This window comes from Microcaecilia unicolor, chromosome 4, assembly GCF_901765095.1.
Source record: "Microcaecilia unicolor chromosome 4, aMicUni1.1, whole genome shotgun sequence".
Taxonomy (NCBI): Eukaryota; Metazoa; Chordata; class Amphibia; order Gymnophiona; family Siphonopidae; genus Microcaecilia; species Microcaecilia unicolor.
The window spans coordinates 84,099,565-84,126,306 of NC_044034.1; the positions used below are offsets into that span (position 1 = coordinate 84,099,565).

A 26,742-nucleotide genomic window follows, 5' to 3' on the forward strand; every position below is an offset into this window, starting at 1 on the left:
CCCTTTAACTAAGCCGCAGTAAAAGGGGCCCTGCAGTGGCATCCTACCGTAGCGTTCTTTTGGGTTGTGTTTTTTTTTTTTAAGAAAATGGCTGTGTGGTAAGTACAAACTTGAAATGCAGCCATTTCCTGGGACAGCCCTCACCGCCTCCAATTACTACTGAGTAATCCCCCAGCGGCAAAAATAAAAAATATTTCTGGTCATTTATAAAATATGTCCAAAATAGGCACCCTCCTGCCTTCTCACCTAGGCGACTTGTAATAAAATTACCCTCTACAAGATTTGTCTCATTTTGTATCTAGGTTTGGAACTCCAGATATCATAGGTATTCAGAACGGGTGTATTGGAAATTGAAACCGGTGAGACTATGTCGTTTTTTGAATTTCAGTGTTTCAAATATTGATGCAATCTTTAATTTTGCCCCATATTAATTACTGCAGTGGCCTTTATTTTATAGGTTTGGCATAAAATACACCTACAGTGACTACAGGCAGCATAAAATTCTTCTGGATGGGTGATTTTGGGTGTCCTAAAGAGGGGCACTGCTAGCTCAGCTGCACTGGCTGCCCAATTCAACTGCAATTTGAATTGATCACAGTGACCTTTTGTATTTTGAGGGAGAGGGGTGCTCATATTAACAAGAAAGGATTGACTGGTATGCACTAGAGAAAAGACTGAGATCTAGTCAGGATGTGTTATTAAATGTACCCTCAATGAAAGTGACAAAGGGAGTACAGAGTCATAAGTACATAAGTACATAAGTAGTGCCATACTGGGAAAGACCAAAGGTCCATCTAGCCCAGCATCCTGTCACCGACAGTGGCCAATCCAGGTCAAGGGCACCTGGCACGCTCCCCAAACGTAAAAACATTCCAGACAAGTTATACCTAAAAATGCGGAATTTTTCCAAGTCCATTTAATAGCGGTCTATGGACTTGTCCTTTAGGAATCTATCTAACCCCTTTTTAAACTCCGTCAAGCTAACCGCCCGTACCACGTTCTCCGGCAATGAATTCCAGAGTCTAATTACACGTTGGGTGAAGAAAAATTTTCTCCGATTCGTTTTAAATTTACCACACTGTAGCTTCAACTCATGCCCTCTAGTCCTAGTATTTTTGGATAGCGTGAACAGTCGCTTCACATCCACCCGATCCATTCCACTCATTATTTTATACACTTCTATCATATCTCCCCTCAGCCGTCTCTTCTCCAAGCTGAAAAGCCCTAGCCTTCTCAGCCTCTCTTCATAGGAAAGTCGTCCCATCCCCACTATCATTTTCGTCGCCCTTCGCTGTACCTTTTCCAATTCTACTATATCTTTTTGAGATACGGAGACCAGTACTGAACACAATACTCCAGGTGCGGTCGCACCATGGAGCGATACAACGGCATTATAACATCCGCACACCTGGACTCCATACCCTTCCTAATAACACCCAACATTCTATTCGCTTTCCTAGCCGCAGCAGCACACTGAGCAGAAGGTTTCAGCGTATCATCGACGACGACACCCAGATCCCTTTCTTGATCCGTAACTCCTAACGCGGAACCTTGCAAGACGTAGCTATAATTCGGGTTCCTCTTACCCACATGCATCACTTTGCACTTGTCAACATTGAACTTCATCTGCCACTTGCACGCCCATTCTCCCAGTCTCGCAAGGTCCTCCTGTAATCGTTCACATTCCTCCTGCGACTTGACGACCCTGAATAATTTTGTGTCATCGGCGAATTTAATTACCTCACTAGTTATTCCCATCTCTAGGTCATTTATAAATACATTAAAAAGCAACGGACCCAGCACAGACCCCTGCGGGACCCCACTAACTACCCTCCTCCACTGAGAATACTGGCCACGCAATCCTACTCTCTGCTTCCTATCTTTCAACCAGTTCTTAATCCATAATAATACCCTACCTCCGATTCCATGACTCTGCAATTTCTTCAGGAGTCTTTCGTGCGGCACTTTGTCAAACGCCTTCTGAAAATCCAGATATACAATATCAACCGGCTCCCCATTGTCCACATGTTTGCTTACCCCCTCAAAAAAATGCATTAGATTGGTGAGGCAAGACTTCCCTTCACTAAATCCGTGCTGACTTTGTCTCATCAGTCCATGTTTTTGTATATGCTCTGCAATTTTATTCTTAATAATAGCCTCCACCATCTTGCCCGGCACCGACGTCAGACTCACCGGTCTATAATTTCCCGGATCTCCTCTGGAACCTTTCTTAAAAATCGGAGTAACATTGGCTACCCTCCAGTCTTCCGGTATTACACTCGATTTTAGGGACAGATTGCATATTTCTAACAGTAGCTCCGCAAGTTCATTTTTAGTTCTATTAATACTCTGGGATGAATACCATCAGGTCCCGGTGATTTACTACTCTTCAGCTTGCTGAACTGACCCATTACATCCTCCAAGGTTACAGAGAATTTGTTTAGTTTCTCCGACTCCCCCGCTTCAAATATTCTTTCCGGCACCGGTGTCCCCCCCAAATCCTCCTCGGTGAAGACCGAAGCAAAGAATTCATTTAATTTCTCCGCTACGGCTTTGTCCTCCTTGATCGCCCCTTTAACACCATTTTCGTCCGGCGGCCCAACCGACTCTTTGGCCGGTTTCCTGCTTTTAATGTATCTAAAAAAGTTTTTACTATGTATTTTTGCTTCCAACGCTAATTTCTTCTCAAAGTCCTTTTTTGCCCTCCTTATCTCCGCTTTGCATTTGGCTTGGCATTCCTTATGATCTATCCTGTTACTTTCAGTTGGTTCTCTTCTCCACTTTCTGAAGGATTGTTTTTTGGCTCTAATGATTTCCTTTTTCAGTTCCAGCCCCATTGGGGTGGAATAGTTTGCTATTGTCTTGCACCATGAAAAGAACTGCTTGACCTTCCGGAAACATCTCATTAATCTTCTGTTCTCAGATGGAGCATAATGTTTTGGCAACTCTGCTGTTATGACTGTTGCATGGTGAAAGAGAGAGGATGGCTGAGCCTATATTTGTGTTTTATATGTAAGTTAGTGTTGATGTGTTTTTTATGATTTTATGAGTTGCTGTTTTATGAGTTTTATTTGTACATCACCTTGGGAGTAATCTTTTTGGATTTGGGAAGATGATTAATCAATCTGAATAAATAAAATAAATACAGTACAAAAGGCCTGATGTGTGATTTTAACTAGATAAATTTGGCAGGATATAAGCTATTTGTTACAGAAGAAATCTCACACTGTTAATAAAAATGCCTCAATTTTATAAAGTGATTTTCTTCTTTGGAAACCAACTTTGAACACTGAAGCTATGAGTATTTCTTACAATATAGAGTGGCTATTGCCATAATATGGAAAAATAACTGCAACACCTTTTTAGAATGAATAATCTCAGTACTTGAGCATTCTGTTTCTTTCCTATGCTCTTACCCTTTCCAATGTGCCTCCTGGTGTTTTCTATGGTAGAATTTCTGTTCACATTGGACAGAAGGCCCAGGCAGAACCTGCTCTTGTTCTTTGAAGGATCTGTGAACCCATCTATCAGTACGCTTCGAGAGGATGCTTGGAACGTCTCCCCTACTCGGTTGTTGAGTTCATAGTAAGCAACAGAGCACCAGTGCAGTGGCTCCTCATAGCAGACAGGTCGGAATTCTGAAAGAAAAACAATAGATTATGTACAGTGGAATCAGCCTAGAACTCCGTGCAGTAATATGGCAATTCTCATGCATATATGGCTAATTTTGAATCTAATTCGCCAAGCCTTTATTCCCATGGAAAAGAATGGGAGAAAAGCCTTCGAATTCAAAGGAGGAGAAGCCTAGTGGGGTTAAGGCACCAGGCTGACAAGAGAAGCCCTTTCAAATCCCACTACTGCTCCTTATGATCTTGGGGAAAGTTATTTAACCCTCCAATGCCTTGGGTACAAACTTAGATTGGGGGAACAGGGAAATACCTAGGGGCCGATATTCAAACCGCGGGAGTTAGACCGGCTAACTCCCACAGTCTGCGCTAAGCCCAGGTAGTCAATGCTGACCAGCATTGAATATCTGGTTTATTTTTGACCACTTTAAAGATACCCAGCTAAGTGAATATTCAGATTTAGCCCATTACTATCAAACCGGCCAAAGATATACCAGGTTTTCAAGTGATCAAATGACTGCTAAACCTGGTTTAAAAATTGGTGGACAGCTGGTTATATTGCATAATATAACCAGCTATCCATTAGCTGGTAACCAGAGATATTCAGCGGAGGATAGCCAGACTTCGGCGGGAGGGGGGTCCAGAGCCTGAGGTGAGGGGGCACATTTTGCCCCCCCCCCCCCGGCACCAACTTAAGAACTGAGGCCCCGATGCTCAGAAGCAAATGCACCGGATTAGCACCTGCATTTGCTAGCGAAGAATGCTCACAGCCGACGAGCATGTGAACCAACGAGCTCGCCAGCTCACAGCGCAATGAGCATGCAAATGAGGTCATTCCCTATTCCTTGCCAATGCTCAGTGGACAGTGCGCAAAACAAGAGAGCTCTTTCCGCTGTAAACTCTACATCAGCTCGGAGCAAGCATTAAGCTGTCTGGGCATCGGGGCCAACTAGGAAACTCCATACCTCATCTTTGCTTTCCCAACCCAAAGAGAGAAAAACCGACACTGCTGGGTTTATCCTCATCCTTGATGTTGCTTGGAAGTGCAGCATGTAGAATTCCAGCACTTCTTTCCAGGCTTTCTTTTTTTTTTTTTTTGACAAGAGCGACTGGCCCGATCCAGCACCGGAAGAATTTGGACGCACAGGTTGTGTAATGTCATAGAGGGATGGCGTCGAGTGGCACATGCCTCTTTTTGGCAGCTCAGGTAGAACCGTGGTGTAAGGGAGGTCAGTGGCTGATGAGCTGCTGGCTAACGAGCAAAGTCCCAGAGAAAAGACGGATGGTGTTGGTGACAGCAGGCTCCTTCTCCCCAATTTGACTGGAGATGCGCACAAGAGCTCTACTTGATGCACAACTCTTGAGTGCGTGCCTTCTTTTTCACTGCTCCTATGCTACGCCATGCCCTCCCCCTTTTCTTATTTGAAGTTTAGAGCTGCTTTGACGGCCCATTTCTCCTCTAGAGCTTTTGAGGCAGATAACTTGCCGGTTACCGACTTGAGCAATTCTGTTACTTTTGTCTTCTTCTTTTCTGCCTCTTTCCTATCCATGTTTGTAGTGCCTTTTCATTTCTTGTTTTAGATTTGTAAACCACTTTGACATTCTCCATTGAAAGATGGTATATCAAATGCCAATTAAACATTAACCCCCCAGTTCTATAAAAAGCACTAAAAATTGTGTGTGCAAATTTAGGCACATACCCAAATTGTGTGCACAATTTAACTGAATGAGCCAATTAGCACCAATAATTGGCTTTTTAAAACAAATTATTGGTGTTAATTGAAATCAATTAACATGTACGCGTGTAAATTTAGGTGCATGAGCCACACCTAAATTTTATACGTGTCCTGGAAAAGGGGATGCAGAAATGGGAGGGTCATGGGCATTTCGGGGTGGAGCATGGATTCCACTTATGCGTGCAATTACAGAATAAGGGGGTTCTGCACGTAAATCTAGACGTGGGCATTTACACCAGGTTTTTATTGGTGCAAATGGGCGCACCTAAATTTACAAGTGAGCCCCGCACTTAAGTGCTATTCTAGAATAGTGCTTAAGTGTTTTTTTCAGCACCAAGCTTTTAGGTGCCATTTAGAGAATTCACCCGTAAATGGTTATTATTCAGTGTCACCAGCTTATCTGAATATTCAGTTAAAATTAACCAATATACTTTAACCAGATATACTGCCACTGAATATTGGCATTAAAGAGCCCAGTCATCACTGCCGAATACAGGAAGTTCCAGCTATGAAACCTTCCTACCTAACAGCCTTAACAGGAAACATCTCATTGAATGTATGCCCAATGTTCCTAAATTAGAAATTATTGGAAAAGTACTGTATGTTACCCAGTAATAAAGCAGTTTTGGTTCTTTTAAGGTTTTCTTGGTACAAAATGCAGGGACCTAAACAGCACATGCAGGTTATCCTCAGTACAGTTACCTCTATTGGGCAAGGAAAGCACCAAGTTACAGTCATTTGTTGAGTTTGTAGGCCTTCCGTTGTGGTTTCCTGATGCTTCAGTTGGATTATACGGTGGAGGTGGTGTTTCAGCTACAAACAGGAATAAACCAGTATCAACATTTTGATAGGTTATAGTGTTTACTATATTCAATTACAAAAATCTTGCTGTGGGAATATTATACTTGTAAGGCCAATACATATAAAAGCCAGACAATTCAGAGTTGTAAAAGGCACAGCAACTTCAACTCCCCTTTGCATTGTCATTCCCTGGGCTTTACATTTTGATTAGACCGTGTCATTTTATTTGTTTATATGGTTTGTATTTTATGTGTTATATCTTTTAGACTCCTGATGCAGACCATATTAGCCGAAACACGACTCGTGTCGAGTCTTGGATGTGTATGAATAAAGTCTTTACTCCAGTGACATCGTCTAGTTTTTTTTATTTTGTGTCACCTTCGCTGTGTGGTGTGTGACTTTTGCCCAAACCAAAGCGCACTGGTCTGTAGGGCAGGAATTTCAAAACTTTGACTATCGATCCCCACAATTTTTAGTCAGTACTTATACATTCACAGAAAATTCTAAAACCTAGGGGCCCTTTTACTAAGCCGCGTAAGCGTCTACACGCGCCCAACACACGCCAAAATGAATTTACTGTTTGGCTACTGTGTGGCTCTTATGGTAATTTCATTTTTGGCGTGTGTCCGATATGCGTGTCTGAAAAATAATTTTTATTTTTGGACGCGCGTATTGGGCAAGTGGCATTTGACGCGCATAGGTCATTACCACCCCGTTACCGTGTGAGACTTCACCGTTAGGTCAATGGCTGGCAGTAAGGTCTCAGACCCAAAATGGACGCGTGGCAATTTTCATTTTGCCACACATCCATTTTCGGTAAAAATGTTAAAAAGGCATTATTTGCAGGTACGCTGAAAAATGATTCTGCACGCGCCCAAAACACACGCCTAAACTATCGCAGGCCATTTTTCAGCGCACCTTAGTAAAAGGACCCCCTAATTTCTAACTCCTCTTTCTCTGAACCTAGAAATATGAAAAACTAAACAGTATCAGCTCTGGCTTTAAACTCCAGGGGGTGAAGAATTTGAGTTTAAAACACAAAGATGCTTGTGAGCTAAATGAGGGCAAAATTTAGAAAAGTTTTTCAAACTAAATAATGTAGCTTACCTTGCTCTGCTCTATCTGGAAAACAAAACAAAACAACAACAAAAAACACTGAGCCAATTTTTCTTGAGGGAATGTGACACATACAGGTTGTGCCAGCCTTTATGAAGCAGAGGGCTTTCTTTAGTAACAATGACGTGATGAATAGAGGGGTTTAACACGGCAGTGCCCTTCTAAACATAAGTATGACGGCACTATTGAACCACCATAAATCCACGTTTTCATTCTTAAACACTAATATCACTGGCACACTCTGATTTTTGTAGCTACTCTATGTAGGGTGGTTGAGAAAAGAATCTGAGGCATATCTTCCTAGTACTACGAACAAGCAAAACCATTGGTTGTGCCAACAAATCCAATTCATAGCTTTTAACTTCAATTTAGACTTGAAGGTCATTGAGGTAAGCTCTCTTCTACTTGATCCCATTGTGAAAAAGAACAGGTTGTGTTAAAAGCAAGGAACAGAGGAGAAGCAGAAAAGGAAAGGTTGTAAATCACTGATGAACTGTATTCCCATCCCAGGCACACCACACCACATTTTCCAATGAATCAGCAGATATCCACATGTGATACATAATAGCTTTGAAAAGTGCCCGATCTTTATTGCATCAGAGATGCTAATTTATTTACCCAGATAAAATCATTTGACTGAAACATAGGCCCTCCTCAGCTGCTCTTGAAATGGTGAGCAGCTTCCAAAGCACAGGTTCATTCAGCTGATTAAAAGGAGGAGTTCCTCTGGGCGTGTTTAGGTATGGGAAGGAAATTAGCACCACTTCATAGGATTTCTGATCCCTCTCGGCCACCCACACGCACATAGCAGCTGCAGAATATGTAGATGCTTTTACAAGAACAAACTCTGCACCTGCTCATTTTAAAAGGGAAGCAATGTGGGTTGTTTAGCTTTCGTAACAGCTACAAGGTACAGAGGCTAAAATAGACTGCCCATGTGCACAGGGTCTCGGCTTCTGTAAAGAGCATTTTCAGCCCATAATTGACAATCTCCAACTGTGCTGTTCACTCCAGTTAAAAAAGCATTCACATTGCTGTCAATCTTTCAATTTTCAAATCTCTACACACGTACTTTTTCCAGTGGCTTTCCGCAGTTTTCTAAGGGAAAGTACAAGCATACTCGTCCTTTGAAAACTTCATTAAATACTTACAAAGATTTTGTACCTACTTTTCAAATGAGTACTTTCTTCATGGAAAATTGTGTGCAGTTTTGAAAATGCAAAACTGTGTGAGCTATTCCGCCCCTGAGAGCCTCTCTACACAATGTGGAGGGTGGGTGGGGAATTTCTAACTTTATTTATTGGCTGAATACAAGGAGAAGAGAAGGGTAAACACAGCTCTTTATTAACATTAATCATTATATTCTTGATATTTTGGATATCTCTGATATTGTTGATATCAACAGATACTTCTGATCTTTATTATATAGGGTGGGCATTTTCTAAGAACCCTTTAACCCATGTAAATCAGTATTAACCCAGATAAATTGCTTTTGCAGACTGTCTTCCCCATATAGATCACATGGCAAAAGAAAGGGTCAGAGTACACACACAAAACCAAGAGAAAACAGCACCAAGGGCCTCCAAGATGGGATAGTCAAGAGTCCTTTATTGATAAACCCGTCATGGGCTGTGTTTCAGCGTAAAACACACCTGCATCAGGGGATCAGATCAATTATAGTCAGACTCTTGAAAAAATGATATCACAGCTCACCACATCAAACCGGAGTCTTCCAGCTTGCAATTTCTAACTGATTAAGGAATCTAACCACCACAAACCTGCATCCCTATTTAGAGGACACTGGTTTGTAGCAGTTAGCTTCCTTAATCAGGTACAAATTGCAGGCTGGAAGACACAGGTTTGATTTGGTGAGCTGTGATATTGACCCCTGATGCAGGCATTCTTTATGCCAAAACACAGCCCACATCGGGTTTATCAATAAAGGACTCATGACTATCCCATCTTGGAGGGCCTTGGTGCTGTTTTCTCTTCGTTCCCCATGGATCATGCCATTCACAGGACTCTTAGCATAAAGAGTCTCTAGACTTCACCATCATTTCTAAGTAGGGCATTAATGGTTCCACCTTTGCTGTCTCTGACCTGTGACCTGGTATGGACTTCCTGGAGCAGAAGAACTTCCAGGGGAATCAGGGTAGCTGACGGGCGACTGAGGGAACATGTTGGGTGAAGCAGGGAAAGTGGGGCACGTGGCTTGCTGGAAGGATTCAGGGTAGGTTGCATTTTGTGGCATCAGTGGCTCACTGTGGAGAGATGCGCTCCGGAACTTAGCAAGCAGACTAAGCTGCGGATTAAACTCGCTGTGTCTTGGAACTAGCACCGGTGGCAGCACTGAAAAAGAAAAAAGAAAACCAAAGTTGCAGTTTTACGGTAGGCCTCCAGCTTTCACACTGAGCATCACAGAGAATCAATTTATAGAATGAAAAGTTCACATGTTATAATGCTGACATAAACATGCCTTATGTCAAAAGTGAAAAATGGTTCAAGCTGCGTTCATTGCTGCTTTCTTTTTATCCCTTCTCTCAGACTGACAGGAAATCATTGATTTGTTTATCAGGGCAGCTCATGTAACAAGATAAAAATAAATTCAAATCCAGTACCAAAAATATCTGACTGGCATTTGCATTCCCAAACCCGCGTGCATCTGAAGGTTTTTGTTAGAAAGCTTTACACTCTTTTGTTTATTTTATATAGCTTTCAATCCAATACTTTTTTTTTTTGGGGGGGGGGGGGTGCCCACTATATTGCCAGCTGCTTTCACTATGTTTGAAACAATGAAACCAAATATCTCTCCATTCGAAATTTAGCTCAATACAACATATACAAGAAGAGCTAAATGATTTAAACTCAAAATAAATAACTGAATGTGAATGTTCACGCTAACAGTGTTAAAACCTTTTGCATAATGTCGTCATTAGTCCATTTTAAACTACAGCATGAAAGTGAAAGTGCTTATTCATTCATAGTAACAAAGTAGATGACAGCAGAAAAAGACCGGCACGGTCCATCCAGTCTGCCCAACAAGATAAACTCATATGCGCTACTTTTTGTATATACCTGATCTTGACCGTAGAAGTCTGCCCAGCACTAGCCCCGCCTCCCAACCACTGGTGCTGCCCCCCAGGCTCCACTAAGCTTCTGTGGATCCATTCCTTCTGAACAGGATTCCTTTGTGCTTATCCCTTGCATTTTTTAATTCCGTTACCGTTTTCATTTCCACCACCTCCTGCGGGAGGGCATTTCAAGTATCCACCACTCTCTCCATGAAAAAATACTTTCTGACATTTTTCTTGAGTCTGCCCCCCCCCCCCCCCCCCTTCAATCTCATTTCATGTCCTCTAGTTCTACCGCCTTCCCATCTACGGAAAAGGTTCATTTGTGGATTAATACCTTTCAAATATTTGAATGTCTGTATCAAAACCCCCACTGTTTCTCCTTTCCTCCAGGGCATACATGTTCAGGTCAGCAAGTCTCTCCTCATACATCTTGTAACGCAAATCCCACACCATTTTTGTAGCTTTTCTTTGCACTGCTTCAATTCTTTTTACATCCTTAGCAAGATACGGCCTCCAAAACTGAACACAATACTCAAGGTGGGGCCTCACCAACGACTTATACAAGGCCATTAAAACCTCTTTTCTTCTGCTGGTCACACCTCTCTCTATACGGTCTAGCAACTCTTGTTTAAATTACTTCTTTTATATCACAGTATATTCAAATTTTAGCATCCATTCATCTCAGGCAGTTTTCTGCTTCCTGATGCAGGATCATGCTGAAGGAGGGCTCTTAAGATAGGTCTTTATTATAATTGGAAGACATTTTGAATGAAGATATGTTATGCTATACTGTGATCTAAAAATGGAGATGAACTGTTGAATTGATTTAAACAAGAATTTTTGAATGAGAACTTCCATTTTTACACTATGGAGTAAATTCAATAGGGCTCTTTTACTAAGCTGCGTAAGTGTCTACGCGCGCCAAAATGGACTTACCGCCCGACTACCAAGTGGCTCTTGCAGTAATTTCATTTTTGGCGCGCATCCAATACACGCATCTGAAAAATATTTTTTCTTTTCGGGCTTGCGTAATAGACGCTCGCCCATTGGCATTTGGTGCGCTTAGGTCATTACCGCTCAGTTACCATGTGAGTCTTTACCGCTAGGTCAATGGCTGGCGGTAAGGTCTCAAACCCAAAATGGACGTGCGGCAATTTTCATTTTGCCGCACGTCCATTTTCGGCAAAAAATTTTTAAAAAGCCTTTTTTACAGCCGAGCTGTAAAAATAGATTGGTGCGTGCCCCAAACCCGCATCTACACTACCGGAAAGCCATTTTTCAGCACGCCTTTGTAAAAGGACCCCTATAGCAGCACCTAAAAATTGGTGATGAAAATTTTACGCATTGAGCGCTATTCTATAAAGAGTACACATCCTTTATAGAATAGTGCTTAGGGCATAAACCGCGCCTAACTTTAGGCACCAGCAATTACATCTGCTAAAAGATGGTGTAAATACTGGCACCTAGTCTGTATTTACGCGTGTAAAATTTTGGAACACCTCAGAATGCCCCTGCAATGCCCCAAGGCTAGTCCCCCAAAATTTATGCGAATTAGGATTTGTGTGTTGATCGTTATAGAATACAATCTGCGTGTAAATCCTAATTAAGGCCAATTAACACCAATAATTGGTTTTTAGCAGCCAAATATTGGTGTGATTAAGTTGTGCACGCCAATCAGCTACGCACGCTGATTTGCGTGCACAACTTTAGTTACTGTTTATAGAATCCAGGGGTATATTTTAAAATGGACTAATGATGACATTGTGTAAAAGCTCCTAACCTATAGAGAGAACCTTGGCATGTTGAAATCCATCACAATCGATTATTTAGAGTTTAAATCATCTAGCTCTTCTTGTTGTATATGTTCACTGTGTTTGAACATGGATAGGACAAGGTTGCAGGACACCTACCACAATGCAGACTATGTGTCCACCTAGGGCGGCAGAATTCAGAAGGTGGGAGGGAGAAGCAAGGCTGGTCGGACAGCAGCAGTGCAGCACTTAGAAACAACTGTCAGTGCGGTGCAGGGTCTTTTGAGTACGTGTGTGCTCTAGGCCTGCCATGTCCCAACCCATCTGACAGGAAATCTGCATCAGAGGAGACAGGATGTGGCAAACCTTGAGCATACGCAGATGCTCAAGGGTCCTGCACTATGCATGCTGCCTTTGAAACTGCAGAATAGCCCAGGCAGAAGTAAGGGTACAGCAGCAAATGAACTGAAGGAGCAGAACTGACAAAGAAAAGAGGGAATGCTGGTCTCAGTGGGGGGAGGGAGGGGCAGAGATAGGAAGGGGATATGCTGAACACCTTGGGGATAAGGAAAGAAAGGGGAGATGCTGAATACCTGGGTGGGTAGGAAAAGGAAGATGCTGGAGTATAGGAGGGAAGGGAGATGCTGAACATGGAGAGGTAGTATGAAGAGGAGATGCTGGATATCGGGACGGGTAGGGAAAAGAAAGGGGAAATACTGGACATGAGGTGTAAAGATGGAAATATGCTGGGCATGAGAAGGTAAGGAAGGAAGATATTGAACTATAGTAGGGAAGAGAATGGGAGATGCTGGGCATGCAACAGAAAGAAAGAAAGAGATGCTGGATACAGGAGTAGAGACTGGAAGGGGAGATACTAGTCTTGGGGTTGGGGTGGGGAAGCAGAAGCAGATGCTCAACACAGAGAGGGGGTGGGAAATGAAAAAGAAGACGTGGACACAGAGGAGTATAGAGGGAAAGTGGGAATGCTGGACAAGAGGGGTCGAGAGGGCCTTGAAGCATCCCAAGGGGAAAAATGGGGGGGGGTGTCACATGGCTGAAATTTCATCTAGAGAATCGGACCTTTCAGTTGACCCCACATAGCTTTCCTGTGGTAATTAGTCACTAAGGGAATGAACTGAAATTTGCCCCGAGGCTTTGCCTTTAGCCAAAAGTTCCAGAAGATTCTTGCTAGGACCCTTCCCATAGGGCACAGACTCAGAGCAGGTACATCTGCTTTGCCTTTCTTCCTCATGTGATCACATTGTATGCCACCGCACCTGAAATATCATGTAATATATCTGCCCTATTCAATACCAGCATCCTGTATCTAAAATTAAAGAAATTCTGATGAGATCTGCAAGTAACTCTGTTGACTTCATGATAGTTCACTGATCTGATCACACTGAATGGTGTCAAGGAAAACAATCTGGAACATTCAAGAATCTTTTATGATTAGTGCTTGTCTTGTGTATGTGCACATCTCAAACATTATCAGTGAAACTCTTGTTTTAAATATGTTTTATTTTATGTTGTTTTGCATTTTTGTGAGGCCCAGCAGTTCACTTCTGCTCCTTTCAGCTTCCAGTTCAACTGGAACTGGGATCCAGTGATATGACCCTTCAACTGTAACTATCCAGATATATTTTTCCTCTATTTTATAACTACACTCCCTTAACCTAGTCATTTGGAGCAACAAGCCCTAGCTTGGGATCATATACCAAAGAATCTTCCATATCCCAACAATCATGAGCCTAAAATTCAGCCACTAGATGTCATTATTGCTGTTTAACTGACTCCCTCTCCACCCAAAGATCCATACAGAAAGCTGCATACTAGAGCCACTGACCACACAGCTGCTAATGCAAGCTTTCAGCACAAAAACTATTGCCTGGATACAGTAACCAATAAGTATGCAAATTCCTTCTGTGTTAAAATTGCAGCAGTAATCTACAATTCACTGTAAAAATGTCTCCCTTCCTGTCAATGAGTAAGGGGTGATTGGCTCATGCACTGATAGGAAGATGAACATTTTTTTAAAAATCTGCTGCAAAAGAAAGTCATCACAACACAACAAACGTCTGATGGCACCTCTCTCTCTCTCACTACCAACTTGACCCCACCTGGCCTGACTCAATAATAAATTCCCTGGTGTCTAGTGGCAGCCATCTTCCAACCTCCCCTCCTCCCTTCCCTCACTCAAAAACAAAAATCCCTGTGCATGGCACACCTTGCCACCCTCTTGACAAGACTCCCCCTTCGAGTCAAAAATAAAAATCCCAGTCTAGTGACAGCACCCAGACCACCACTCCCATCCCACTTGGCCGATATACCTTGAAGAGGCAGGAGAAATGCCCACTCCCTTCTGCCTCAGTGCTGCCATCTTAGAAAACAGCAGTGCCTGACCCTGAACAATGCATCCTGGGACACACTACATGGGATTAATCTGCTAATCTTAGCATTAAATGCATGAAATTCCCTTATTCGGCAGACTGACCCCACATGGTGTATCCCAGGATGCACTGTACAGGGTCAGGTGCTGCCATTTTCCAAGATGGCATCGTCAAGGAAGGAGTGAATGTGCATTGCTCCTGCTTCTTCTAGGCACACCAGCTGGGGAGGGGTCTGAGGGGGGGGTGCTGTTGAAAACCTGGGATTTTTATTTTTGAGTCAAGGGGAATGTGAGTCAAGTTGGGTGGGGGGGGGAGGAGGATACCAAGGATTTTTGTTTTTGAGTTGGGGGAGGAGGGGTTATGTTGGGGGTGGAGCTCCTAGACAACAGGGATATTTAGGGCCAATGCAGAAGCTATACTAGGGGCTGGGAGCTCAGGTTGGGGGGGGGTCTCATTATTCTTCTACGTCACCTCAAACATGGCAGAACATTTCTTCTCCGGTAGACATCAGCGCACAGCTTTAAAATGTCTCTGCATTGTTGTGGATTAGCTTGTAGCCTCCTTAACATACGTTTTAATATGCTGTATTCTGATGTCCACCACATGAGTTAACTACAACACTGAAACACTTTCTCCATTGAACGGCCATTAAAGGGCACAGAGCTCTCTTCAACTGCATGCTTCTTTCTGCCTGCAGTAGCTTTCTGCATCAGTCTTCCAGAGGTTGTGAACGATATCCCCATGGCATCCCCAGTTCCAGTCATCCCTAGGGAGTGAAGACCTCGTAATTGAATCTAGGTTTACTGAGTTGCCAGGCTATCCCCTCCCCTCCCCCCCCCCCCCCCCATTTATATTCCCAAATAAAATTCATTACATTAGAAACAGAGAAAAATGTAGGCATATAAACACCGCGGGAAACAGCATGTGCCAACTTCAACATTACCGCCAGGTGGGCACACTAACTGGACGGTAGTGTCGATTTGGTGTGTGCTACATTCGTGGTAGCCATACCTCTGCTTTGTAAAAAGACCCCTAAATAAATTGATTCTTTTGGGGGTTCGTTTTTTTCTCTCTTACAGATGAAGATTTTCCTAAACTATCTGGATCTGAAAACCCACGAGACCAAGGAGGTATTTCTCTGTAATTTATTCTTTCTGCCTTTAACTAATTTTTTTCCCTTTGTCTGTGTGCAGTCTTTCACCAATCTTCTTTGGTGAGTTAGTTCTTCTCCTTTCTTGCATTGGAGATCAGTAGTCTTCCTCCTCCTCTTCTTCTTTCCTTCTACATGTAGCACCTACTAACCTGTCTGTAAATAACTTCATAAAACAAACTAATTTCCTGACTATGATGGTTTTAATTCTTTTTTAAGGGACTTTAAATTAAATGTCATTTTTACTGGGGTTTTCTAAATACGTAAAATAACCTAATAATCCTTTTCCTTGTCTAGTGTCCTATTCTATTACTTGGTTCCCTATATTAAAAGTGCTGGCTTTTTGGTCATAGCAAACTTTATTGCAGCTCCTGTTTTCACACACACAATATTCAGAACTGGTGTACACACTCTTGCTCAGACTATCCCAACATTGGACCAGGGCCTTTTTTGTCAGACACCCCATGAGCCAAGGACAGCACTTCTAGTTTCCAGATCTCTTCTTGAGATCTTACCTCAGAATGAACAGTGTTACCCTTTTTCAGACCTTCTCTTTAACCCAATAGGCTGAATTTGGCTTTGCCCTGGTTTACAGGCCAAGCTTACTCAAAACATAGCGAAGTGTCTCAATTCTGCCAAAAATCCTTGAAATTGAAATATCAGTAGTATATCTTAAATTCAGCAATCAAACAACAAAAGGCAAATCAAGTACTACCACCTTAAAGGATCCTAAACTGCTTAAAATCTCTCACACTGGCAATATACACCTGAAACATTCAAAAGCTACCATACACTTTAGTAAGCTTACTGTATTTTCACTCTCACAATATACAATTTCTCCCAAACATTTTCTTTCACACAGGAGCACCTCAGATGCACATCTTTTCAGCTCCTTGTCTTCTGCCTTTCTCCCCAAATGAAACTGTCTCCATCTCCTAGCAGACTGACTCCACTGAAATCATCAGTGATTTCACCCTTTCCATCACAGAGCCCCTCGGTCAATCTCAGAAATGCACTAAGAAAACTCTAATAATTCTTGCATGCATCCATGCCTGGTCTTGTTGCAGAACAAAATTAAAATCAAATACAGATTCCACTGAAACTCCCTGTGAAGGGCCTGCAGAATGACCCGTATTGCACATAAGAGGAGGGAGTTTCAGGTGATTATGGCTGCTTTTGTTCCTGTCAAGTTGGGCCCTTGCGTATTCTGTGTTGTGATATGTTACTCCGACTTGTTGTTTTCCGTTGTATTGCTGTAGCAAATAAAAATATTTAAAAAATACAGAATCCAGTCATTCACCATAGTCTAAGAATCCTCTTTTTCCACAAAACTTGATTTTAAAAAGTCACTTTTTTCTACAGAAACCTACAGTTATCTATATATATAAAACTCATCCTCAATGTTCTGAAGACAGTGACGTCAGTGAAGCCAAGCCCTCACTTCCTTCAAAAAGGTTCAAAGGTTCGTGGTGGTGAAGCCACCAAAATCGCTACGGGCCCTGCCCTCAAGGGCGGAGCAATGGCAGAACAATGATGGCAGGGAGGGAGGCAGGGAGGCGGATGGAAAATCGCTACGGGCCCTGCCCTCAAGGGCGGAGCAATGGCAGAACAATGATGGCAGGGAGGGAGGCAGGGAGGCGGATGGAAAATCGCTACGGGCCCTGCCCTCGAGGGCGGAGCAATGGCAGAACAACCAAGGGGTTGGCAGGGAGGGAGGAAGGGAAGGAGGCAGGGAGGCGGGGGGGTGGGAAATCGCTACGGGCCCCGCCCTCGTGTCAAACGTCATGATGTTGAGGGCGGAGCAATGCAACAACAACGAACCAGTTGGGGGGGGGGTGTTGCCGACGATAACCTTGCTAGCGCCCGTTTTATCTGCTCAGAAACGGGCCTCTTTTACTAGTTCCACAATAAACACTAAAATCCATGGAAAAATTCCCAAATCCTCATTTATAGTGTTTTTACTTCACAAAGCAACAAATTAAGAAAATTGGAAAAAGAAATCCCACTAAAATCTATTTGGTTCATGTTAATACAAATTAAATCCAACCACCCTCTCATAACACCCTTGCTGCATTGATATTTTAACCCTTTTAATACACTTTAACCAATTATGCCAAATAAAACTAATAAAATAATTCTATAACCCCACCTGCTCCGGAGCCCTCCAAGCTCTAAATATAATTAAACTAATTGAAAACAATCTTAAAGCCTGCTAAATTAGGGAAGGTTTACTATATTCACATCAACTCTTGCATCAATAAACTCTTTCAACTGTTTTGGATCTACAAACTGGGGTCTGAACCAGAGGAAGCATCTATTGATTATTAATTTTTGTATTTTTTTCTTTTTTAATTTCCTTAATCTTGGAATCAAATTTCTTTAACTTGTGGACAAATGGGCTGTAAAGATATATACTTATCATTTTTGTTTCATAATGTTAAATAATGCCGACTGCATATTCACTTTATGTGGTGCTATATTGGAAAATTTAAATAAATAAAAAAAAATAAAAACAATCTTAAAAACCGAATACCCATAACATGAAAAATACTGAAAATTAAATTAAATCCTAACTAAACCCATCTCAAAACCCTCTTACTTGGCCCTCTTAGCCTGGTCCTAGCCACTTTTGTCCTTCTCCAGGCTCTGGATAGATCTCTGATGGCACCAGGACCAAGCCACAAACTCTGGCGGTAGGCCTGCCGCTTAGCCTAAAAGCACAGCCTCGGCTTCAATTTGGGCCTACTCCAGAGCTTCAGAACACTATTGAGCATACACTGTGGCCTAAGCCCAGCTCAGTCCTCAGCATTTCCTAGCCTCGACAGACGCATCGGCTGCCTTTCCTTAGGTGCACACAGTGTGCTGAAGGCCCTGCTCAGCCTCCTGAACCTTTGGGATGGTCCTGGAAGACCCAGGCCATTTCCAACTTGTCCCTGCCATCTGCACCATGCCTTAGGAACCCCCCCCCCCCCCCCCGGGACCCTGGATAAGCCTAGACCACCGGAACCACCTCCAGGCAACCTCGGGAGCCCAAAGAGGCACCCAGAAGCCCCAGGAAATCCCCAGGCAGCCACAGGACCACCTTCCCTGCCTTCACCCCAGGTAATTTAAAATTAACCCTTGGGTTACAAAAAGCATCCCTTATTCTATTGTTTCCAATGGATTAGTTAGTTCTACAGCTTATTTGATGAGCCAAGATGTAGAATCACACCTACTAGCCATCACTTCTTGCATATTTTTTCTCGATTGGTTGCTTCTTTCTCCATTAATGCTATCTATAACCCACCTAAATTTGTTTCAGCCCACCTGTTTTACTTCTTCCCAATCATGGCCTCTTTGTCTTAAAACAGAAGAAAAACCATGCCCTGTTGAGTCCAGCATCCTATTTGAGACAGTAGTCAGTTTCAATGGGAGAAAGTAACTGATTAACGTGATGGAGGAATGAGAAGAATTAGAGAGATTGCTGTGACTGAGGGGGAATGAGACACAAGGGGAATCTACTGAGGATAGGGGGTTGAGACAGGCCTGCACCACTGTTCCTACTTGTGAATGTATGGAGGAACAGAGAAGATGCTGGTGCCCACCCCCTTCACTTTCCTGTCTGTTCTCAAGTGTCCATATGTACAAGAGCAAAAAGCAATTAGAAAGACTCGACATGGCTGCGTTTCGGCAAAAATGCCTCAGTCAGGATTCCTATGGTCCAAAAGAACTCAATGTCATAAGCTCATGGACTCTGAGGTTTGTAAGTCTGGGTTTCAAGATAACCACATTAAATATACATATGATAAATTTGCATGCACTTCCTCAATTGTATGCAAATCTACCTCACACATATTCATTGTGGGTATCCTGAAAACCTGACTGGCTGGATGTATCCCAAGGACTGCATTGAGAACCCTTGTTATAGACTAAAAAGTTCATTAAGGCCCAAGTTTTCAAACAAAAAGTCCATTTCATCAGATGCATCCCTAAAAAAAGTATATAGATTCTTGTCTTCAACAGTTTATGCCTCAATAAATCTGTTCATTTATAAGGCGCCAACACCCTTATAAAAAAGATTTTTGGCACTCAGGAATAATGAGGACATAAGCAGGAATGAATTCATTTGTTTGACTCCAGCAATACATATAATAGCTGAATGCTACATTGAAAGGCAGAAGTTGAAAGACCTGGATTTAGAAATATTAGACCAGTGTGAAGTTTATAAAGGCAATTCTATAACCAAGTACCTAAACTCAGGCACCATCTCCCGGATTCTATAAACTTGCATAAACTACTTTACACTTAGTTTGGAAAATTGTGCATGTAAGTTACAGATTAAGATCAGTTATGCACGTAAAGTAGTTTAATAATTAACTAGCAATAATAGGCTATAATTGGCCTTAATTAGCACTAACGGGCATCAATTAGCAGTTACGCACGCAACTGCCCTAAATCTGTATTCTATAACATACACACGTTAATTTTATTGTGCGTACTTACTAGGGATGTGGCCGTGGAAAGGGCATGGGAGGGTCAAGGGTGTGCCTAGAAGTTACATGTGCAGTTCTAGAATACTCCACTTCAAACTTAGCAAATATACACCACAGGAAGACAAATATACAAAAATGAATATTCCCATAGTGATCCACCACAATAATAATCCTGCCAATCTCAGTGGTGTAACTTGCTGGTAATTAATTTTAACTGCAAGATTTATAACACCAACCTCCTCATCGATCAGGCAGTGTGAAATACATTTTTAAAAAATGAATGTAGCCAATTCAACCACAATAGAAACTTATTCTATTAATCAATTTTTCAAAAACTTCAAAAAGTACTCATCTTATGTTTATCCCCATCTGACAATACTCCATACTTTGTTAAGATGAGTACTTTTTGAAGTTTTTGAAAAACTGATTAGTACTGAATAACTTTCTATTGTGATTAAATTGGATACATTAATTTTAAAAAATATTCCTTCACACTGCCTGATCGATGAGGAGGTTGGTGTTGTAAATCTTGTGGTTAAAATTAATTACCTGCAAGTTATACCGCTGAGATCGGCAGGAGTATTATTGCGGTGGATCACTGTGGGAATATTCATTTTTGTGTTATAGAATACTAGTAAAAAAGGCCCGTTTCTGTTAGAAATGAAACGGGCGCTAGCAAGGTTTTCCTTGGAGTGTATGTTTCAGAAAGAGCGTGTGTGAGAGATGGAGCGTGTGTGTCAGAGAGAGAATGTGAGAGAGAGAGAGACAGAGTGTGTTTGTGCGAGAGAGAGAGTGTGTGAGAGACAGTGTTTGTGTTTCTGTGTGACACTGTGTGAGAGAGAGGGACAAAGACAGTGAGTGTGTGAGTGAGAGTGTATGTGGCAGACAGAGATTGAGTGACTGCGTGTGTGGTGTGAGGAACCCCCTCACCCCCTCCCTCTCCCCTGCCCCCTTGCAGCCAGGCATGTGCAGCGACCCTCCTCTCCCCGTGTTCCCCCTGCAGCCACCCATGTCCAGCATCTCCCTGCAGCCACCCATGCCCATCAACCCTCCTCTCCCCCTGCTGCGTCCTTCCTGTCTCCCCTGCTCCCCCTGCAGCCACCCATGTGGTCTCAGGCCCCCCCCCCCCCTCAGCATCCCTCCTGTCCCCCTGCAGGCACGCATGTGCAGCGTCCCTCCTCTCTCCCCTGTCCCCCCTGCAGCCAGCCATGTCCAGCGACCCTTCTGTCCCCCAGCCCCCCCTGCAGCTACCCATGTCCAGCGACCCTCCTCTCCTGTGCAGCCACCCAAGTCTGAGGACACTCCTCTCCTTTTTCACTGTTCCTCTCCTGTGGCCAGCCATGTCCATCGACCCACCTGTCCCCCCTGATGACCACCAACCCTTCTGTCCCCCCGCCCGCCCTGCAGTGTCCGTCCTGTATCCCCTGTCCTCCTTGCAGGCACCCATGTGGTGTGTGGAGCCCCATCCCTATCTCCCTGTTCCCTGCCCCCCCTGCAGCCACCCATGTGCAGCGACCCTCCCCTCCCCCTGCTTCCTTCCAGCCACCCATGTCCAGCGAGACCCCCACTTCCCCCCTCAGCCGGCGCAACACCCAAAGAAAGCCCCTTGTCCCCCCCCCCTTCGCGCATCACCCGACCCCCCACCGTGGCACATCACCAAGCCCCTCCCCCCTCATCAACCCCCTCGCCACCCGCTAATACAAACTGTGTCCTGCAGCTGCTGCTTCTGCTATTCAGTAGCAGCAGCCCGTACATAAAGAAACCCCCCCCCAAAAAAAATCCTCCTAAAACGCACCTCCGTTGAGAAGCATCTCACATTGGCTGAAGTCTCAGCATGAGCTCCTCCTCTCCCCTCTGACGTCTCGGCGTTTCTCCGGGGTCTTCCGGTAGGGACACTGACGTTGAGGGGAGAGGAGGAGCGGCTGCAGAGACGTCAGCCAATGTGAGATGGTTCTCCACGGAAGTGCGTTTTAGGAGGTTGTTTTTTTGTTTGTTTTCTTTATGTACGGGCTGCTGCTGCTGAATAGAAGCAGCAGCAGCCGTCAGACAGAGTGTGTACTAGCGGTCGCGGGTGGAGAGGCGGTCGATGTGGGGGGGAGGGGCTTGGTGAAGCGGCGGGGGAGGGGTTGGGTGATGCGGCGAGGAGGGAAGGGGGGTAGGGGCTTTCTGATGTCCCGTTGCACGGGTTGTTGTGGCAATGCGGCGGGGGGGCACTTAGAGGTGCCCCGTCGAGGCTGTTTGTGTGTGTGTGTGTGTGTTTGTATGTTTGTTTGTGTGTGTGTTTGTTTGTGTTTGTGTGTGTGTGTTTGTGTGTGTGTGTGTGTTTGTGTCTATGTTTTTGTGTGTGTGTGTGTTTCTGTGTGTGCGTTTGTGTGTGCATTTGTGTGTGTGTTTGCGTGTGTTGTGTGTGTGTGTGTGTGTTTGCGTTTGTGTGTGTGTATATGTGTGTGTGTGTGCATTTGTTTGTGTGTGTTTATGTGTGTTTGTGTGTTTATGTGTGTGTGTGTTTGTGTTTGCGTTTGTGTGTGTGTTTATGTGTGTGTGTGTTTGTGTTTGCGTTTGTGTGTGTGTTTATGTGTGTGTGTGTGCATTTGTTTGTGTGTGTTTATGTGTGTTTGTGTGTTTATGTGTGTGTGTGTTTGTGTTTGTGTTTGCGTGTGTTTGCGTTTGTGTGTGTGTTTATGTGTGTGTTTGCGTTTGTGTGTGTGTTTCTGTGTGTTTCTGTGTATGTGTGTTTGTGTGTGTTTGCGTTTGTGTGTGTGTGTGTGTGTGTGTGTTTGTGTATGTGTGTTTGTGTTTGTGTGTGTTTCTGTGTATGTGTGTTTGTGTGTGTTTGCGTTTGTGTGTGTGTTTGTGTGTTTATGTGTGTGTGTGCGTTTGCGTGTGTGTTTATGTGTGTGTATGTGTGCGTTTATGTGTGTGTATGTGTGTTTGTTTGTGTTTGTTTGTGTGTGTGTATGTGTGTTTGTTTGGGTGTGTGTGTGTGGGGGGGGGGGGTTGCGGGTGGCTTTTGTGGTCGTGTGGTTGGGGAGTTTGCCAGCAGTCTGTAGCGATTCCTAGGCAGGGGGAGGAGTACGGAAACACTCCCCCTGCCTGGGTTGTTGTTTGTTGGAGGGGGTTGCCAGTTGGTAGGGGTGCCTTTATGGATCCCTTTACTCTCTGTGTTCCGCCCTCGAGGGCGGGGCAGAGAGACATGGTGAGTTGGATGGCTTCACCACCATGAACTTACGAACTGTTTAGGGATTTTGCACATGGCTTCAGCAGGTTGTCTTCAGAATGTTGAGGTAGCGTTTTATGTACAGACTAGTAAAAAAGGCCCGTTTCTGACACAAATGAAACGGGCGCTAGCAAGGTTTTCCTCGGAGTGTGTATGTTTGGGAGAGTGTATGTGAGAGTGACTGTTTGAGAGTCAGAGTGAAAGTGTGAGTGTGTGAGAGAGAGAGTGAGTCTGTTTGTGAGAGAGTGTGTGTGTGAGAATGAGAGTGTGTGCAAGTGTGTATGTGAGACACAGTGTGAGAGAGAGTGTGTGTGGGCGAGAGAGTGTGTGTGACACAGATTCTCTGTGAGAGTGAGTGTATGAGACCAAGCGAGTGTGTGAGTGACTGTGTGGCACATAGAGAGTGAATGTGATACAGTGTGAGACAGAGTGTGTGAGAGTGAGAGTCAGAAAGACATTGTATATGAGAGAGAGAGTGTGAGCCCTGCCCTCCCAATCCATGGCCATCTGTCCCCTGCCCCCTCCATTCATCCTTTTCCAGCAATTCCCCTCTCTCCCTGAGCCCTGCCCTCCCAATCCATGCTCCTCTGTCACCTGTCCCCTCCATTCATCCCTATCCAGCAATTCCCCTCTCTCCCTGAGGCCTGCCCTGCAATCCATATCCATCCATGCCCATCTGTCTCCTCCATTCATCCCTATCCTCTGTCCCCTGCCCCCTCCATTCATCCCTTTCCAGCAATTCCCCTCTCTCCCTGAGCCCTGCCCTCCCAATCCATGCCCATCCATGTTCCTCTGTCACCTGCCCCTCCATTCATCCCTATCCAGCAATTCCCCTCTCTGCCTGAGCCCTGTCCTGCAATCCATATCCATCCATGCCCATCTGTCCCCTCCATTCATCCCTATCCAGCAATTCCCCTCTCCCTGAGTCCTGCCCTTCCAATCCATGCCCATCCTTGCTCCTCTGTCACCTGGCCCCTCCATTCATCCCTATCCAGCAATTCCCCTCTCTCCCTGAGGCCTGCCCTGCAATCCATATCCATCCATGCCCATCTGTCCCCTCCATTCATCCCTATCCAGCAATTCCCCTCTCCCTGAGTCCTGCCCTTCCAATCCATGCCCATCAATGCTCCTCTGTCACCTGGCCCCTCCATTCATCCCTATCCAGCAATTCCCCTCTCTCCCTGAGGCCTGCCCTGCAATCCATATCCATCCATGCCCATCTGTCCCCTCTATTCATCCCTATCCAGCAATTCCCCTCTCTCCCTGAGCCCTGCCCTCCCAATCCATGCCCATCCATGCTCCTCTGTCCCCTGCCGCCTCCATTCATCCTTTTCCAGCAAGTCCCCTCTCTCCCTTCCTTGACCCCCCCTCGCATCCATGCTCCTCTCTCTCCCATGTCCCAGCCTGGCCCGCCCTCTTCGCATCCATGCATCCCCTTTTGTTTTTTTCTTCTTTTTAAATTTACCTCCGTGGCGGTTCCGGCAGCGAAGCGTCAGGGAAGGAGGCGGTGCTCCCGACGTCTAGCTTTCCCTTCGCTGTGTTCCGCCTTCTTTTGACGTCATCCTTGACGTCAGAAGAAGGCGGAACACAGCGAAGGAAAGGCTAGACGTCGGGAGCGCCGCCTCCTTCCCTGACGCTTCGCTGCCGGATTTGTTTGGGTTTTTTTTCCGCCCTCGACATCATGACGTTTGACGCGAGGGCGGGGCAGAGACGGCTGGCTGGCTTGAAGGCTTCACACCACGAATCCACGAACCCTTCAGCCTGGGAGTGACGTCAGATGGCTTCAGAACGTTGTCCTCAGAACGTTGAGGGTGCGTTTTATTATATTAGATGGGGCATGGCTGAGGGCGGGTCTATGAGTGAGGGTGACTGGTCCTAGCCTATGAAGACTACAGGATTTTTGTGCTTCTCTGCCTTGGAGTGAGCTTCTCTGCCTTGGAGTGAGCTTCAGAATGTTCAAGGTGGGATTTATTAATATAGATTAGCATTTGCACGCCTAACTACCTACAGCCTTTGACATGGCATAAGTACTTGCGTCTAAAGTTAGGCACATTAAGAGGCTTATTTTCAAAGCACTTAGCCTCCCAAAGTTCCATAGAAACCTATGGAACTTAGCCTCCCAAAGTGCTTTGAAAATATGCCTCTAAGTGGCCTTTCACTAGTATTCTATAATGCAGGGGTCCTTAAATCCGGTCCTCGATGTCCACAACTCAGTCTGATTTTTAGGATTTCCACAATGAATATGTAAGAGATCTATTTCCATTCACTGCTTTCATTGCATGCAAATAAATCTCATACATATTCATTGTGGAAATCCTGAAAACCAGACTGGGTTGTGCACCTCGAGGACTGGAGTTGAGGACCCCTGCTATAATGGCAACTGCACACGCAACTGCCATTATAGATTCCATGCTTAGCATGCTGTATCCCGGCACCTAAATTTAGGTGCCCTTTCTTGAATCTACCCCCAATTTGTGCATACTAGCAATCATGTGTACCACTTTCCAATGTAAGTGCTAGCACTACGTTCTGTGGTATTCTATAAATGGTGCTCAAAATTAGGCGCCGGAAAAAATCGGAAATAGCGCTATTCTGTATAGGATGTGTGCAGTAGTGTAGCCAAGTTGTGACGCCAAGGGGAGTGGAGAAGCATGCGCTTGCACTGCGTAGGTGTGATGGACCAGCTGAAAAATGGGCACCAGCACGGTCCAAATTCAATTTAGGGGAGCAACCATTCCCCTGGCGCCCCACCTATCTATGCCACTGGGCGCGTGTCCTTTATAGAATAGCGCTTAAGTGGGGATCTTGTACCTAACTTTGGACTTATGTCTGTTGAAACCTGGTGTAAATGCTGACGCCCAAGTTAGGCGCGCTTACCCAGCATTCTATAATTACACATGCAAATTTTTGGAATGCCCGGACATGCCCATGCTCCTCCCATAGCCACACCCCCTTTTGATACACATTAAGGACTTAAGTGCACTGCCTTATAGAATAGTGCACAAATATTGAGTGCCAACTAACATCAATAACTGGTTGCTAGCACCCAATTATTGATGTAATTGAGCTCATTAAGCAATTAAATGGCATGTGCATTTCAGGTGTGCAAATCTGGGCATCATATATAGAATCTGAGGGACAATGTGTAACTGTAAGTGGGCAAACATGTGGGTGAGGCATGGGCACATCTCCAAAATATGTGCAAAACTTACAGACTATTATGAGTTAAACACATAGCTGGCTACCACTGTTCCCTCTAAGTTGAATGGGAGTCTTCTATCTATAGTCCTGCCAGTGGGGGGTGCTGTTTCACTATCACATTCACAGAAAAAACACAGAAGTGAAAAGAACACCAATATCCCACAAGGAGTTGCACGAAAAGACGAAGAGGGACAGGCAAATTCTGCAG

At 44.4% G+C, this 26,742-nt stretch overlaps 1 protein-coding gene across 2 annotated transcripts in view; it reads right to left on the reverse strand.

Annotated features, from left to right (window-relative positions):
• Positions 1-26,742, reverse strand: part of SMAD9 (SMAD family member 9) — a 103,363-nt gene that overhangs the window by 26,111 nt on the left and 50,510 nt on the right. For both annotated transcript variants that reach the window (XM_030200388.1, XM_030200387.1), the window contains 3 exons: positions 9,380-9,628; positions 6,065-6,175; positions 3,417-3,638 (listed from right to left, as the gene is read on the reverse strand). In XM_030200388.1, coding sequence (XP_030056248.1) covers positions 3,417-3,638; positions 6,065-6,175; positions 9,380-9,628 — 582 coding nt within the window. The remainder of the gene's footprint in view (positions 1-3,416; positions 3,639-6,064; positions 6,176-9,379; positions 9,629-26,742) is intronic.